Here is a 17,145-nt window from a genome sequence, read left to right as displayed (position 1 = left end):
GGGTGAGGGTAACGCATTACAGACGGATAGGGGAGAATGGGGTGAGTGTAACACATTACAGACAGGGGAGAATGGGGTGAGGATAACACATTACAGACGGATAGGGGAGAATGGCGTGAGTGTAACACATTACAGACAGGGGAGAATGGGGTGAGGGTAACGCATTACAGACGGATAGGGGAGAATGGGGTGAGTGTAACACATTACAGACGGGGGAGAATGGGGTGAGGGTAACTCATTACAGACGGATAGGGGAGAATGGGGTGAGGGTAACACATTACAGACGATGGGGGAGAATGGGGTGAATAGGCTTGTCTTCATTTTTGGCCACAGTATCTAATCAAGTTTCCCTTCCTAACTTCTTCAAACCTAACGACCTCCAAACGACTACTATATGTGAGCATTCCTGTCATTCTATCAACCTCCTGACTTTGCCAGCCTTTGCTTTCACTTGGCTGTCAAAATGCCCCCTCCTCCCTGCAGCCATTTTTTTGCAGCAGCCATTTTACGCCCGTCCCGCTGAGCTTTTGGGTCCAGTTGGACCCGAGGGTGTAAAATGGCACACAAGCGAAAAAGCAGACTTGCAGCAGCTGTGAATGAACTGCGAGTGGGCGGCAGTGAGGTTCAGACCCATCCGCATGTGTAGGAACTCTTCTTCTCTCCTGAACTCACTGAAGCGTCGCACGTTCTGTGGCTTTCACAGACGCAGATTAAAAGGTGACGTCACTGAATGATTCTCTTTCAAATCCTTGAAACACAAATAGGGAAGAAATGGCATCTGTGAAACCGACCCCTTTGTCTGTATGTCTTTCTAACTGCCTGACTATCTTTATTCTGGTCTCTTCTTAATGGCTGGCTGGCTGGTCTATCTCTTCCTGGCTGGTATTTTCTTAATGGCTGGCTGGCTGCTCTCTTCCTGGCTGGTCTTTTTGGCTGGTTGTCATTCTGACTGACTGACTGACTGACTGACTGGTTGGCTGGCTGGTTGGTTGGTTGGTTGGTTGGTTGGTTGGTTGGCTGGCTGGCTGGCTGGCTGACTGGCTGACTGTCATTCTGACTGACTGATTGGCTGGTTTGCTGGCTGGCTGTCATTCTGACTGACTGGTTGGCTGGCTGACTGGTTGGTTGGTTGGTTGGCAGGTTGGCTGGCTGACTGTCATTCTGACTGACTGGCTGTTTGGCTAGCTAGCTGTCATTCTCACTGACTGGCTGTTTGGCTAGCTAGCTGTCATTCTGACTGACTGGCTGCTTGGCTAGCTAGCTGTCATTCTGACTGACTGGCTGTTTGGCTAGCTAGCTGTCATTCTGACTGACTGGCTGGTTGGTTGGCTGACTGGCTGGCTGTCATTCTGACTGACTGGCTGGTTAGCTAACTGGCTGACTGACTGGCTGGTTGGTTGGCTGACTGACTGGCTGTCATTCTGACTGGCTGGTTAGCTAACTGGCTAGCTGGCTGTCATTCTGACTGACTGGCTGGTTAGCTAACTGGCTGGCTGGTTAGCTAACTGGCTGTCATTCTGACTGACTGGCTTGTTAGCTGACTGGCTGATTAGCTCACTGGCTGTCATTCTGACTAACTGACTGGCTGGTTGGCTGGCTGGCTGTCATTCTGACTGGCTGGCTGGCATTCTGACTGACTGGCTCACTTGTCTGTCTGTTTTTCTGATTGTTTGTCTTGTTTGTCTCGTCTCTTAACCCTCCATCTCTCTCCTGTGTGATTCCCTCTTTTCTCTGCCTGCCTTCCTTTCTGGATCAGAATAATGTATCGCACATATAGGATGTGAGTACCTCCTCCTCTTCCTCCCCTTCCTCTTCCTCCTCCTCGCGCTGTCTGTTTGATGCCATCTAATACTCATCACTAACGCTCCAGTTGAATGCAAAGAGATAGCAGGCAATTTGAATCTTTAGTTTTTATTGTTTTACATCACAAGGTACTTGTATCATGTGGTAGGATGGAATAGGGCTGGGCGATAAAACTATAACGATAATTATTGTGATATATTTTAATAATCGATATCGATCGATAATAAAAAAAATATATATATTTTTTTATAATTGACATTTCTTTTTCTCTTGTCCTTTTATTTAGTTTGCTTTCTAATTTAAAATACAGTTTGAAACTGTCTCTACACAGTAGGCTATGTGTGCTAGCAGAGTTAGTCTCCAGTCGCGAGTCACGGTGCACATGTGCGGTGGTTTGTCCACCAAAAAAGCGCCAAAAGAAACTAGCAGAGCCAGAACTATTCAACTCCCCTGGAGCCACAGCCAGCAGAGAAGCCTGTTTACTTTCGTGTGAGGGGCTGTAACACTAAAGATGAACACAACAACAAAGAATTTCTGCAAAATAAACTATTAGTTGTTAAAAAAATAACTATCGAGTAATATGATAACATGATCATATCGTTATCGTGATAACGTTTTTGGCCATATCGCCCAGCCCTAGGATGGAAAGTGTACTTCCATCAGGTTGTTTTACTTCATGAGGTACTTATATCACGCGGTAGGATGGGAAGTGTACTCTCTTCACCGCCGTCATTCAATATCTGCAGTATCCTAAGTCAAGTGTTCTTTTATTAATTCCCATGGGAAAATGCAGGCGTCATAGCAGCGGGAGGGGGGGGGCTACTGGCAGGATAAAAGGTAATAATAGGCCGTATTTCCCTCACAGGCTGGTAGCTGCTAGTGTTGTTTCTGAAAAAAAATTATGGAGTCTGCTGGTCCTGGGCCTTGAGGCTGCTGGTCTGGAGTCTGCTGGTCCGGGCCTTGAGGCTGCTGGTCTGGAGTCTGCTGGTCCGGGCCTTGAGGCTGCTGGTCTGGAGTCTGCTGGTCCGGGGCTTGAGGCTGCTGGTCTGGAGTCTGCTGGTCCGGGCCTTGAGGCTGCTGTCCTGGAGTCTACTGGTCCGAGCCTTGAGGCTGCTGGTCTGGAGTCTGCTGGTCCGGGCCTTGAGGCTGCTGGTCTGGAGTCTCTGGTCCGAGCCTTGAGGCTGCTGTCCTGGAGTCTGCTGGTCCGGGGCTTGAGACTGCTGGTCTGCTGGTCCGAGCCTTGAGGCTGCTGGTCTGGAGTCTACTGGTCCGAGTCTTGAGGCTGCTGGTCTGGAGTCTGCTGGTCCGGGCCTTGAGACTGCTGGTCTGGAGTCTACTGGTCCGAGCCTTGAGGCTGCTGGTCTGGAGTCTGCTGGTCCGGGGCTTGAGGCTGCTGGTCTGGAGTCTACTGGTCCGAGCCTTGAGGCTGCTGGTCTGGAGTCTGCTGGTCCGGGGCTTGAGGCTGCTGTACCAACAGCTGAAACAGTTTGTGGCTGAGGTCCCTGATAATCCTGCAGGCTTTGCTGACTCACCGTCCGTGAGTGGAGCTCACAACCTCAGAGCAGTTCCCGTACCAGGCGGTGATGCATCCAGTCAGGAGGCTCTCGTTGTGTCTCTGCTCAACCTGTAGGATCTGGGGCCCCATGCTGAATCTCTTCACCACCTGAGGTGAAAGAGGTGTTGTTCTTTCTTCACCACCTGAGCCTTTCTAGGGCTGTCGCGATAACCGCATCACCGCAATCCCGCGGTGTGTCAAGTCACCCGCGGTTGGGGAACAGACAACCGCGAGATAAGATTTATTTTTTAGCGTTTATCGCTTTTTACTACTGGGCAGTCCAGTAGAGAGAGCGAGAGGAGGAACGGGAGACAGAGTGGGGGGAAGACATTCGGCAAATAACGACGGGTCCGGGAATCGAACCCGGGTCGGCCGTACCACGAGGGCGGCATCATTTTTTACTTAATTTAATGACGAGGCGTCAGTTTTCCAGTAGCATGAGCTAACTTCACGTTTCCATACAGTTTACAACTCACAGATGAAATCAGGATTTATTTTCATATCCTGGACTCGAGCCCCCAATGTATACCTTTTCCTGTATTAATCTGAACCACAGTAGAGTACAGGGGAGTGTTCTCTGAGTCCTAACACTCCTGGGCCGAAGGGCTGATCATGTAGCTTGCTCAATGTTATGCTAACGTTACACGCAAATCAAGTGCTGCCTCCGCTACACTCTGACTACATCAACGTTTCCCTAACACCTACTCTCACTTTGTTAACGTTATCATAGATATTATGATCTGTAATGTCAACTGGATATTAACGTTAGCTTTGTTTTCAATTTATAACGTTCGCTATATGCTAGCTAGCCTATCTATAACGTTAGCTATTGGTTAGTTTCCCCCAATGATGAACAATGACACGAGTTGTGATATAGTGTTATAATAACGTTAAATGTTCACTCAAATAACCTTAGTTTTAAGTTGGAGAAGGGATGTGTGACTGACTATTGGCTGCTTGCGTAGACCAGACCTACAGTATATATCCCACAACGCATCACTCTTAAAGGAGCAGGCAAATCTACTGTTATCACATTTCAGAACGTTGAGGGACAAATGGATAGATTATCAAACATGTTTAAAATAGTTTCGGGACTCCTACGACCTTAGAATTGTTGTCTAATCACGAATGCGGGTAAACTTGCATGTCTTAACACATTGTGCCCACCATGCGTTGAACGCCAACAACGGCGTAAATCGTTTTTGGGATCAATATTAAATTTTTTCGCCATGGCATTCATAATTCATCCAGCCTCCCTCCGGACTGCAGCGGCACTCTGTCTGAGATTGCAACGCCTCAATACTGCCGCCTGGTGGATGGTCGGGCGAGTTACACTCACGCCAAACCGGAAGTGGCTATCGGTGCATCGAGGAAATTCCTCCGCCAGAGATATATTGTGGCGTGGATCAATATACACACTAGAGTGCATTTGGATCGCTTTCGAAATGCAATAATCTATATGATTTCGGCGTTTATTGCGCCATACAAACCGGAAATGGATCTAGGAGATGGACGTCAAATAATTGGGATATCTTTCCTCCAGTCTCATCGGCGAACGGTAAGAGGACACTAACGTTATTTTCAGCCCGATTGTCCATTCCTTTGCTTGCAATCAGTCTGATCAATATATCAACCCATACTAAATAAAGCCGTTACTGACGATCAAGGAATTATAAACGACCCCCCCCCCCCCCCCTTTCCTTCACGCATGATGAAGCATAATGTATACCAATCATATACATGTACATTTTTTAATATAGTGTGTATAGGAAAGAAACGCCAATCAATAATCTATCATATGCGTCAGGGCCTATAACTAGCGTTTTTGGAATTACAGCAGATAAGCTTAAAAACATACTTATATTCTCGACGGTATTAACACAACAATGTATGAATGAAAAAATATAACGTTCCCACATCCGGAACGATAGATAATCGATGTTGAATGGGCCATAGTAATGCAGATATAGATATAATATTTAAAAAGTTATAGCCCTGCAAAGAAGGTAAACATCTCCATAGGCTTACAGCGGTGGCAGACTGGGTATAATGATGGGCATACTGCGTGGCAATCAATGTGTTAATAATAAAAAAGATATATACAGGTATATATAAAAAATTTAAATAAAGTGAAAATTAAATTTTTTTTAATAGAAGTGCGGTACCACCGCATCCCGCGGTGATTAGCCACACACAACCGCGTGGAAAAATGTCATACCGTGAGAGCCCTAGTTCTTTCTTCACCACCTGAGGTGAAAGAGGCGTTGTTGGGTTTTCTTCACCACCTGGCCGGTGAGCACGTCCCAGGTGAGGTCCTCAGTGATGTCTGGTGTGATCGTCCCAGGTGAGGTCCTCTGTGATGTCTGGTGTGCTCGTCCCAGGTGAGGTCCTCAGTGATGTCTGGTGTGCTCATCCCAGGTGAGGTCCTCAGTGATGTCTGGTGAGCTCCTCCCAGGTGAGGTCCTCGGTGATGTCTGGTGAGCTCCTCCCAGGTGAGGTCCTCAGTGATGTCTGGTGAGCTCGTCCCAGGTGAGGTCCTCAGTGATGTCTGGTGTGAACATCCCAGGTGAGGTCCTCAGTGATGTGAACACAGAGGAACTAGAGGCTGCTGACTCTCTCCACAGCAGACCTGTTGATGTGAACACAGAGGAACTAGAAGCTGCTGATTCTCTCCACAGCAGACCTGTTGATGTGAACACAGAGGAACTAGAAGCTGCTGACTCTCTCCACAGCAGACCTGTTGATGTGAACACAGAGGAACTAGAAGCTGCTGACTCTCTCCACAGCAGACCTGTTGATGTGAACACAGAGGAACTAGAGGCTGCGGTCTCTCTCCACAGCAAACCTGTTGATGTGAACACAGAGGAACTAGAGGCTGCTGACTCCACAGCAGACCTGTTGATGTTGATGTGAACACAGAGGAACTAGAGGCTGCTGACTCTCTCCACAGCAGACCTGTTGATGTTGATGTGAACACAGAGGAACTAGAGGCTGCTGACTCTCTCCACAGCAGACATGTTGATGTTGATGTGAACACAGAGGAACTAGAGGCTGCTGACTCTCTCCATAGCAGACCTGTTGATGTTGATGTGAACACAGAGGAACTAGAGGCTGCTGACTCTCTCCACAGCAGACCTGTTGATGTGAACACAGAGGAACTAGAGGCTGCTGACTCTCTCCACAGCAGACCTGTTGATGTTGATGTGAACACAGAGGAACTAGAAGCTGCTGACTCTCTCCACAGCAGACCTGTTGATGTGAACACAGAGGAACTAGAAGCTGCTGACTCTCTCCACAGCAGACCTGTTGATGTTGATGTGAACACAGAGGAACTAGAGGCTGCTGACTCTCTCCACAGCAGACCTGTGTATGTGAACACAGGAACTAGAAGCTGCTGACTCTCTCCACAGCAGACCTGTTGATGTTGATGTGAACACAGAGGAACTAGAAGCTGCTGACTCTCTCCACAGCAGACCTGCTGATGTCGAAGGGGTCCAGACTTTCTCCCGCTCTCCTGTAGACCACAACCAGCTCCTCGGTCTTGTCAACGTTGAGAGAGAGGTTGTTTACTGTGTTCATTGTGCCAGGCTGTCAACCTCACTCCTGTAGAATATGACAACCTTGTCTCTGGAGGATACTGACCTTGTCAGAGCCAACAGACATGTGAAGGAGCCAACATTATGCTCACTGTCGCTCTGTTTGTGGTAATAGTTCACCATGTACCATAGGCTTGGGCGGTGTTACGGTATACCAGGATATTTCGAAATCCCGCCGGTATGATTCTCAATACCGTGACGTCACAGACTGCTATTACACTGACACGGAGTTGATTGTAGTGCACAGCACGCGCCAGCAGAGGGTTACGTGGCTATCGTTCTGTGAGCTAGTGTTGGTACCTGGCTGGTGCTGGCTAACTGGCTATCGTTCTGTGAGCTAGCGTTGGTACCTGGCTGGTGCTGGCTAACTGGCTATCGTTCTGTGAGCTAGCGTTGGTACCTGGCTGGTGCTGGCTAACTGGCTATTGTTCTGCCATATTTTGGGTGTGTTCCAATCAAATACACCACCTAAGTCTTCATAGGCCATGCCTGTTCTAATCATGTAAATATATGGTAAATGGTGCTTTTATATATCTTTTTTTTATCAAAAGCGCTTTACAATTTGTTCCTCACATTTTACCCATTTCACACACCGACGGCAGAGGCAACCATGCAAGGTGCCGACCTGCTCATCGGGAGCAATTAGGGGTTAAGTGTCTTGCTCAAGGACGCTGCCCGGGAGGAGCGGGAATCTAACCGGGAACCTTTCCGATTACCAGACGGCCGCTCTGCCTCCTGGGCCACTGTCGCCATGTCACCTAGGCTTTATTTGTTGGCTGTGCTTCACTCACTTGTACCACAGAAACTTTCTATGTGATGTGTGTCCTAATCACCACTACTACCAACGCTGTACATGTCATCAGTGTGTCACCTGGGCTGTGTAGTATGTTCCAAGTATACCACCTTACCACCTGGATCGTACATGTCATCAGTGTGTCACCTGGGCTGTGTAGTATGTTCCATGTATACCACCTTACCACCTGGATCCTACATGTCGCTAGTGTGTTCCACCGAAACTGCTTGTCCCCGTCAGTCCGTTGTGGTTAGATTGCATGGCGTCGTGAGACACAGGACCAGATCCCGGTGTGGCTGAACACCACTCCGGTCCCTCGCTTCCTCTTTATGTCGCAGCTTCCCTTCTGTGGCTATTTTGTGTCCCTCACAGTGATGTCACTGCCGGGGTGTTTTCTATCAGGGATACAAAATGGCACAAAAAAAAAATTTAAATAAAAAACGACTTGCCATGCGATTCTATGTTGGTTTAGATCAGTGTTTTTCAGCTCCAGTCCTGAGTATGAAAGGAGGATGAACATTCTAACTCTGTTGCTTTGCCACCGTCCAGTCCGGCATGTAGGGCCTAACAAAATAAATAGTTTGGTTCCTGTTGGTTGTCAGTTAAGGCCATGGGTAGGTAGGGAATTTATTTTATTTTATATATTTTTTTTTCACAGCGACTATGGATAGGGAATTCTTTTATTTAATTACATTTTTCACGACAACATGGATGCATGTACTCTGCCAGCATGTTTAATATCCATAATACTAAAGGTTAAATTACAAAGACACTGTACTACAAAAGTACAATGTACAAAGGTAGTAGTATTAAAAATGCCACCCCTAAATACTACTCACTAAATATCCTGACGTCAGAGAGCTGTGCAAATATTGTGAAATATTTTCTTTTTATATATTCTCATTATTGACATGGACTGCACTTTTTTACTAAGATTTAACTAAACTTTATTGTATAAATAAAAAAATACAAAAATGTTTAATCCTTTTTTCTTTTTTATTCATAAAATAAATTTGGGTCGCACCTAAATCGGCAGGGTCGGTCGGCAACCGGAACCAAACAATACATTTTGCATGGCCTAGGGCAGGGGTCAGCAACCTGCGGCTCTTTAGCCAATCAGCTGCGGCTCCCTGGCCCAAAAAAGAAAATATATATATTTATTTTATTTTATTAAAAAAGAAAAAAAAAAAGAAAAAAAATTGAGATCGATGTCATACTGTGACACTGAAATGAAAAAAAATATTTCATCAACTGAAATATTTAGTCAACAAAAATATTTCATCAACTAAAATATACAGTACGTCACACCCCGCGCCTCTCCCTGCCGTCTGCAAGTGGCTAATCTTGAGTTTCCGACCCCCCAGTAAGCTAACCATGGATAAATCCAAAAAAAGGAAAGTCTGAGGAAAATAGAGGGTTTAATTAAGCGTGGACAGATTAATTTGCTTTCACGACTAACGATGCAGTTACCTGTATGCCTGATATGTGGTGCGAAATTTGCGAACAACGAAAAATTTAATTTTTATTTGATAGATTTTCCACAAATAAGGGAAGGACTCAAATAGAGCTGCATAGTTCAGGGTTTTATTTCAAAGTAGGTCTACAGATGCCAGTGTTTTTTCTCCTTTTCTGTTTTATTTCAAAGTAGGTCTACACATGGTGGTCTTTTTTCAAAGTGGACTACTTTTTATTTTATAAATGTTCCACAAATAAGGGAAGGACTCAAATATACCTGAATAGTTCAGGGTTTTATTTCAAAGTCGGTCTACAGACACCAGTGTTTTGTTTCCTCTTCTGTGTTTTATTTAAAAATAGGTCTACACAGCCAGTCTTTTTTTCTCCTCTTCATAAGAGTTTGAGGTTTTCCTTTGTTATAACAGGTAAAAACAGCAATAAAAAGTCACCATTTTTCTTTTTGTTGCTTTATAATGCCATGCAAACTGTGTGTTATAAGTATAACGTATAATAAATCGCAAATTACTTTGGGTATGCAATTGTCAGGCGTTTTATGCTAAATGTGGGGTATGCTTGGGTATATATAAAACGTTATACACTGTTATCTTCATTTTAAGGGTAAATAGGTTGTGCGGCTCCCTGAGCATTTTATTTTGTGGGAGGGGGGAAAAGTGGCTCTTTTGATAGTACAGGTTGCTGACCCCTGGCCTAGGGTGATGACGAATCTAGGCCGACATTTAGGGGCAGCATGGACCGGCTATGTTGCCCTCAAATAGGGATACGTGTGGATAACTGGTGTAAAAGTGAGATACTGCTTCAAATATCTTCTGATGTTGATGCTTGAGGGGAGTGAGGAATGCTGGGAAGGTTTTAGAGATTGAAAGCATCTGCTGGTTAAGGACTGGAGCTGACGGACACTGATCTAGGATACACTCTTCTAAACATGCTCTCTTTTTCTTCTCTCACCCTCCTCATCTGCTTCTCTTTTCCCTATCTATCCTTCCCTGCTCTCTCCTCTCCATCTTCCTCCTCTCTCTCCCTCCCTGCTCTCTTCTCTCACCCTCCTCATCTGCTCCTCTTTTCCACTTTCTCTCATCTTACCTTCCCATCCCTCACCTCCCTTTCTCCTCCTCTTTTCTCCCTCACCTCCCTTTCCCTCCTCTTTTCTCCCTCACCTCCCTTTCTCCTCCTCTTTTCTCCCCACCTCCCCTCACCCCCCCCCCCCCCCCCCCCCTCCCCTATCTCCAGTCAAGCTCGTCAGAACGCCCACCACAGCGAGTCGTCCCACCACCCGTCCATCCCCAAGGAGTTCCAGTTGGACCTGGACATGATCGAGACGGACCAGAGCCGAGTCAGTGAGCTGCCAGACCTGGTCCAACACAAGCTGGAGGAGCTGCTGGAGCCCATCATGATACCAGAGCCCAGGTCGGTACAAACTGACCCTGAGTCAGTACAAACTAGAGGAGCTGGTGGAGCCCATCATGATACCAAAGCCCAGGTCGGTACAAACAAACTGACCCTGAGTCAGTAGAACTGACGTGGCAGCTTTAGAAACTGATGTGAGGGTTTGTGCAAAACATCACAATGTCCACGATACGTTTAAAAAGTGTATCGTTAATGAACTGTACCCGATATTTATTTAATATCGTCATATCGCCCACCCCTAATATAAACCCTGTATAACAACATATAAACTCTGCTGTATAACAACATATAAACCCTGCTGTATAACAACATATAAACCCTGCTGTCTAACAACATACACACAGATATACCAACATATAAACTATGACTAATGTGAGTGATTACTGTTGTATTTCAGAGTGTCTTTAATATCCTCCTCTCTGTGTTCAGGATGCGCTCAGTGTCTCCTCCTCTCTTTAATATCCTCCTCTGTGTTCAGGATGCGCTCAGTGTCTCCTCTCTTTAATATCCTCCTCTGTGTTCAGGATGCGCTCAGTGTCTCCTCCTCTCTTTAATATCCTCCTCTGTGTTCAGGATGCGCTCAGTGTCTCCTCTCTTTAATATCCTCCTCTGTGTTCAGGATGCGCTCAGTGTCTCCTCCGCTCTTTAATATCCTCTGTGTTCAGGATGCGCTCAGTGTCTCCTCCTCTCTTTAATATCCTCCCCTCTGTGTTCAGGATGCGCTCAGTGTCTCCTCCGCTCTTTAATATCCTCCTCTGTGTTCAGGATGCGCTCAGTGTCTCCTCCTCTCTTTAATATCCTCCTCTGTGTTCAGGATGCGCTCAGTGTCTCCTCTCTTTAATATCCTCCCCTCTGTGTTCAGGATGCGCTCAGTGTCTCCTCTTCACTTCGAGGAGCTCCACAACAGCACGGCCTCCACCATCAACTTTGTCATCTCCCAGCTGGCGAGTGGAGACATCACCACAAGCATACAGGCCCTGGCACAGGTACTACACACACACAGGCCACATTGAAATCTCAACTGAAAACCCATCTGTTCAAACTAGCATATTCACTGTAACCTCTGTAATGGCTGACAGGAAAGGATGTGGTCAATAATAATAATACCTTTTATTTGGTGGCGCCTTTCAGGATACCCAAGGTCACCTTACAGATCATAGATAATTTTTTTTATAAAAAACACAAGGCAGTTAATAGTCAAGGTTAACAATAAAACAAGCAACAGGAAGTAACTTAACTGTTTTTATACTTCCTGTTGCTTGTTTTATTGTTAACCTTGACTTTTAACTGCCTTGTGTTTTTTATTAAAAGAAAAAGGTCTATGATCTGTAAGGTGACCTTGGGTGTCCTGAAAGGCGCCACCAAATAAAATTTATTATTATTATTGACCACATCCTTTCCTGTCAGCCATGTTTGTAGTCTTCTAACCCCTCTGTCTTTGTGCCTACAGATTGATGAAGTTCTCCGTCAGGAGGACAAGGCGGAGGCCATGTCGGGTCACATTGACCAGTTCCTCATCGCCACCTTCATGCAGCTGAGGCTCATCTACAACACACACATGGCCGACGACCGGCTGGACAAGAAGGACATCTTCAAACTCTACTCCTGTATCATCGGCAACATGCTGTCTGTGAGTCACGCCGTTCAGACATCTCTGTCTTCTCAGCCAGACAAGAAGATGGAGTAGGGTATATCTGCAGAGCCGCAAGCCCAACGTCTGGGCGGGGCTTCGTGGCTTGGACTAGGTTTGAGGCGGGTCTTCGTGGCTTGTTTGGACTAGGTTTGACTGTGCGTGGGCGGGGCTTCGTGGCTTGTACCTTGTTTTGTTTCCTGTAAAACCCGGAAGTAGTCAGTTTGTGCTGTTTATTTTTAACCCTAACCCTAACCTTAACCCTAACCCTAACCTTAACCCTAACCTGCAACACGGAACACAGAAATGCAAATGCTGTCGAGTCTTCACTGCTTGTAAAAATAAACAGCACAAACTGACTACTGCACAGTCAAACCGAGTACAAGCCACGAAGCCCCGCCCACGCACAGTCAAACCTAGTCCAAGCCACGAAGTCCCGTCTCAAACCTAGTACAAGCCACGAAGCCCCGCCCAAGCACAGTCAAACCTAGTCCAAGCCACGAAGTCCCGCCTCAAACCTAGTCCAAGCCACGAAGCCCCGCCCAGACGTTGGGCTTGCGGCTCTGCAGATATCCCCTATTGAGAAGATGAGATACCAATTGACTCTCTGTGCGTTCAGTAGAAAGCTATCTTGCTGCAATCTAGCCTGCTAACTTCAGACTCAGTAGCTGTATATCTAACTAAACTAACTAGTAAATAAACTAACTTCAGACTCAGTAGCTGTATATCTAATTAAACTAACTATAGTAAATAAACTAACTATAGTAAATAAACTACCTTCAGAATCAGCAGCTGTATATCTAATTCAACTAACTAGTAAATAAACTAACTTCAGACTCAGTAGCTGTATATCTAAATAAACTAACTATAGTAAATAAACTAACTATAGTAAATAAACTACCTTCACGGCCCGGGCACATACAACGCGCACGAATTTCACGTGCGGGTTCCTAGCGGGATCGTGCGCCTGGCCAGACACACAGAGTCCGACTTCAGAGCACGCTGCAGCACGGAGCCCTCCATAGAACCAGCAGCAGCACTCGCTCTCTCTCTCTCTCTCTCCCTCTCTCTCGCTCTCTAGTAGTAGTAGGAAGGGTGGGGTGGGGGGGGGGGGGACACTGCACAACTGTACAAGCAAAACTGTACATTGGAATATTGACAACCATACTTGGTCATTTACTGTACATTAGAGGGGGTTGGGTTAAGACATTTGCAGGGGCCAGTTGGCTTCATGATAGTAATAATAATAATAATAATTACCATAATTAGCTGTCGGGGAAACAAATAAAACGTGTAAATAAAACGTTATTATTATTATTATTATTATTATGCAATATAGTATAGTTCTTCAGACGGATTCCTATGCCACTATAAAACTGAACAAACAGACAGACAGACAGGCAACCAGATATCAAGTCAAGTCAAGTCAAGAGTTTTAATTGTCACGGCATACAGGTATACAATGAAATGCGGCTGGTCTTGCCCGCGACGATGTGTAGACAGATAGACAAACAAAGAGACAGACAGGCAACCAGATATATAGACAGATAGACAAACAAACAGACAGACAGGCAACCAGATACGCCTCCCGCGCCGCCTCGAATCCAACCAAAGTGGAAAAGATAGCTTGCGCGCCCGCTTGCGGCCAGTGTGCACAGTAGCGTCCGTTAACATGGGAGCGGAAGTGAAGCAGCAGCCGTCCGTCCGTGTTCATTCGCGTTCTGTGTGCCCTGGGCGTGAGACTCAGCAGCTGTATATCTAACTAAACTAACTAGTAAATAAACTAACTCTCCTTCCTCTCTCTTTCTCTCTCTCTCCCTCCTTCCACCTCTCTCCATCTTATCTTTCCTCCTCTCTCTCTCTCCCTCCCTCTTCTCCTTACTCCTATATCCTTCCTCCTCTCTCCTTCCTCTCTCTCTTTCTCTCTCTCTCCTCCCTCCTCTCCCTCCCCATCTCTCTCTTCCTCCTCTCTCCCTCTCTTCCTCCTCTCCCTCCACCTCTCTTTCTCTCCGTCTCTCTCCTTCCTTCTCCATCTCTCCCTCTCCTTCTCCCCCCTCTCTCTCTCTCTCCTACCTCCCCTCTTTCCCTCTCTCCCCCCTCTCTCTCTCTCTCCCTCTCCCTCTCTCCCTCTCTTTCTCTCTCTCCTTCCTCCTCTATCTCTCTCGTTCCTCCTCCCTCTCTCTCTCTCTCCCTCCCCCTCTCTCTCTCTTTCTCTCCCTCCTCTCTCTCCACCTCTCTCCCCTCTCTCTCTCCCTCCCCTCTCTCTCTCCCCTCTCTCTCTCTCCCTCCCCCTCTCTCTCTCTCTTTCTCTCCCTCCTCTCTCTCTCTCTCCACTTCTCTCCTTCCTCCTCTCTCTCCCTCTCTCTCTAGTTGTTCTCCATGGAGTCCTTGGCCAAAGAGGCCTCTATAGGGGTGCTGAAGGACCTGATGCACGGCCTGATCACTCTGATGCTGGACGGCCGGGTGGAGGACATCGAGGACGGACAGCAGCTCATCAGATCAGTCAACCTACTGGTGGTCCGAATCCTGGAGGCCTCTGACCAGACCAACATACTGAGGTTAGTATAGAGTACTAGACCAACATACTGAGGTTAGTATAGAGTACTAGAGTATAGAGTACTAGACCAACATACTGAGGTTAGTATAGAGTACTAGAGTATAGAGTACCAGACCAACATACTGAGGTTAGTATAGAGTACTAGAGTATAGAGTACTAGACCAACATACTGAGGTTAGTATAGAGTACTAGAGTATAGAGTACCAGACCAACATACTGAGGTTAGTACAGAGTACTAGAGTATAGAGTACCAGACCAACATACTGAGGCAGCACGCCCACTCATAACATGAATGAATGTCTATGGTGCATGTACTATTGAAATAACCATAGCTTGCTAAATGTTCAACCGATTTTCAAACGGTTTGGTTGCACACTTATAATGGACTTTCATATGAAAATAATTTCAACATGTCCAAGCATTCTGAATCATAGCCATGTTAATAATGTTTGTAATAAACCAACCAACATCTCTCTCTCTCTCTCTCTCTCTCTCTCTCTCTCTCTCTCTGCAGTGCTCTGCTGGTATTGCTTCAGGACAGTTTAATCACCACAGCCGGTTCTCCCGTGCTCTCAGACCTCGTTATGAAGGTAATTACAATCAACCAATCAGCACATGTGGCTTATCATACCCATGGGTTTCACAGGCAACACACTGTTTCTTAGTTGCCTTAAAGGGGCAGTTCACCCCAAACAAAAATAAAACAGCAGATATCTCCAAAACTCTGCAAATCACACTGAAACTGTCTGGATGGATAGATGGCACTCCAGGTAAGAGGAGTGAGTTTCAGGTGAACTGTCAGTGCCAGTACTTCATATATTAAAATATCGTTCAACATAGATATATTCATATTCACTAATCAGACTACACTAAACAGACTTCACTAATCAGACTACACTAATCAGACTACACTAAACGGACTACACTAATCAGACTTCACTAATCAGACTTCACTAATCAAACTTCACTAAACAGACTTCACTAATCAGACTACACTAATCAGACTACACTAATCACACTACACTAAACAGTGACATCATAGCTGTATCAAGGTAACTGGGCTTACAGACATCCGAGTCTAACACTGTCTCCGTTCCATATATCTATACCTCCATTTATTTTTCTTCTCCCTCATCCCTGTTTCTCTCCATCGTTCTACCTCCAACTATCTCTTATCTCGCTCTGCATATATATCTCCATCTCTTATCTCTCTCCCTCCACCTCTCCAACTCTAACCCTATTTCTCTCTCTCAATCCATCTCTATCTCTCTCCCTATCTCTCGTTCTCTCTCACTATTCATCTCTCTCTCCCTCTCCCTCTCTCTCTCTCTCCCCAGTGTCTATGGAGGATGATCAGGTTCCTACCAGATAACATTAACAGTATCCATCTGGACCGAATCCTGCTAGATGTCCACAACTTCATGAAGGTTTTCCCCAAAGAGAAACTCAAGCAGCTCAACAGTGACGTCCCCCACCGGACCCTGAAGACGCTACTGCACACACTGTGCAGGCTAACTGGAGCCAAGGTTAGTCGACTAATCGATCGAAAGGAGCCGTAGTCGACTGCCAACCTCTTAGTCCAATGCAAAAAATATTAAAAAAAAATTTGGATCATTCTTTCCAAAAGCAAAGAGGCTTAGAAGCGTGGCTAACGCCAATGGCACGCATACCAGCGAGGCTAACTGCCTAAGAAAACCGGCACATAGGCACTGAAAGAGGATTTCACCTGTCTAATGAACACACTAGACAAATATCAAGATGTATCCATCAGTGGACCAATTGCATGCTTTCGCAGAGGACAAGAAGCCTTCAGTCGACTCCTTCAGACATTAAGCACCCCCACAGCCCAAATGGAATGATAAAAAAAAGAAAGATATATATATATATATTAGTGCTGTCAGGCGATTAAAAAAATTTATCTAATTAATTACAGGATTTGTAATTAATTAATCTAATTAATCGCATTTTAATCGCATAACCATTTTATGCCTGATATTCTATATTCTATAATCATATTTCAAATTGCATGTGTCCGGATGGCAGAATTCAGTACTGTATCTACAAAACCTTCTGTTTAATCATCTTCCATCTATTAATTTGCTTAGATTTTTCAGGTCTGGTCAATTTGAGCATGGTGTTATTCACAGTCAAAGATAAAAAAATGTATTGATATTCTCATTTGGTTCATTACAATTTACTCAAAATAAAATTTTCATTCAATCAATCACAGCGCAGATTGATTGAATGAAAATGTTATTAACAGATTGCAGAATGGGTACAATACAGTACGGCTCAATACACACAATTGTTAAGGGGATGCAGACCAGAGAG

The 17,145-nt window shown here is 45.6% G+C and overlaps 1 protein-coding gene across 2 annotated transcripts in view; it reads left to right on the top strand.

The window, feature by feature from the left end:
* The window catches only part of ckap5 (cytoskeleton associated protein 5), a 140,344-nt gene that overhangs the window by 112,882 nt on the left and 10,317 nt on the right, over positions 1–17,145 (top strand). For both annotated transcript variants that reach the window (XM_084335398.1, XM_084335397.1), the window contains 6 exons: positions 10,451–10,627; positions 11,490–11,613; positions 12,078–12,257; positions 14,628–14,815; positions 15,329–15,404; positions 16,152–16,340. In XM_084335398.1, coding sequence (XP_084191524.1) covers positions 10,451–10,627; positions 11,490–11,613; positions 12,078–12,257; positions 14,628–14,815; positions 15,329–15,404; positions 16,152–16,340 — 934 coding nt within the window. The remainder of the gene's footprint in view (positions 1–10,450; positions 10,628–11,489; positions 11,614–12,077; positions 12,258–14,627; positions 14,816–15,328; positions 15,405–16,151; positions 16,341–17,145) is intronic.

This window comes from Notolepis coatsorum (genome assembly GCF_963971535.1).
Source record: "Notolepis coatsorum genome assembly, chromosome: 18".
Classification (NCBI taxonomy): domain Eukaryota; kingdom Metazoa; phylum Chordata; class Actinopteri; order Aulopiformes; family Paralepididae; genus Notolepis; species Notolepis coatsorum.
The sequence above is the reverse complement of the archived record's forward strand: the minus strand, read 5'-3'. Positions and strand labels throughout refer to the sequence as shown.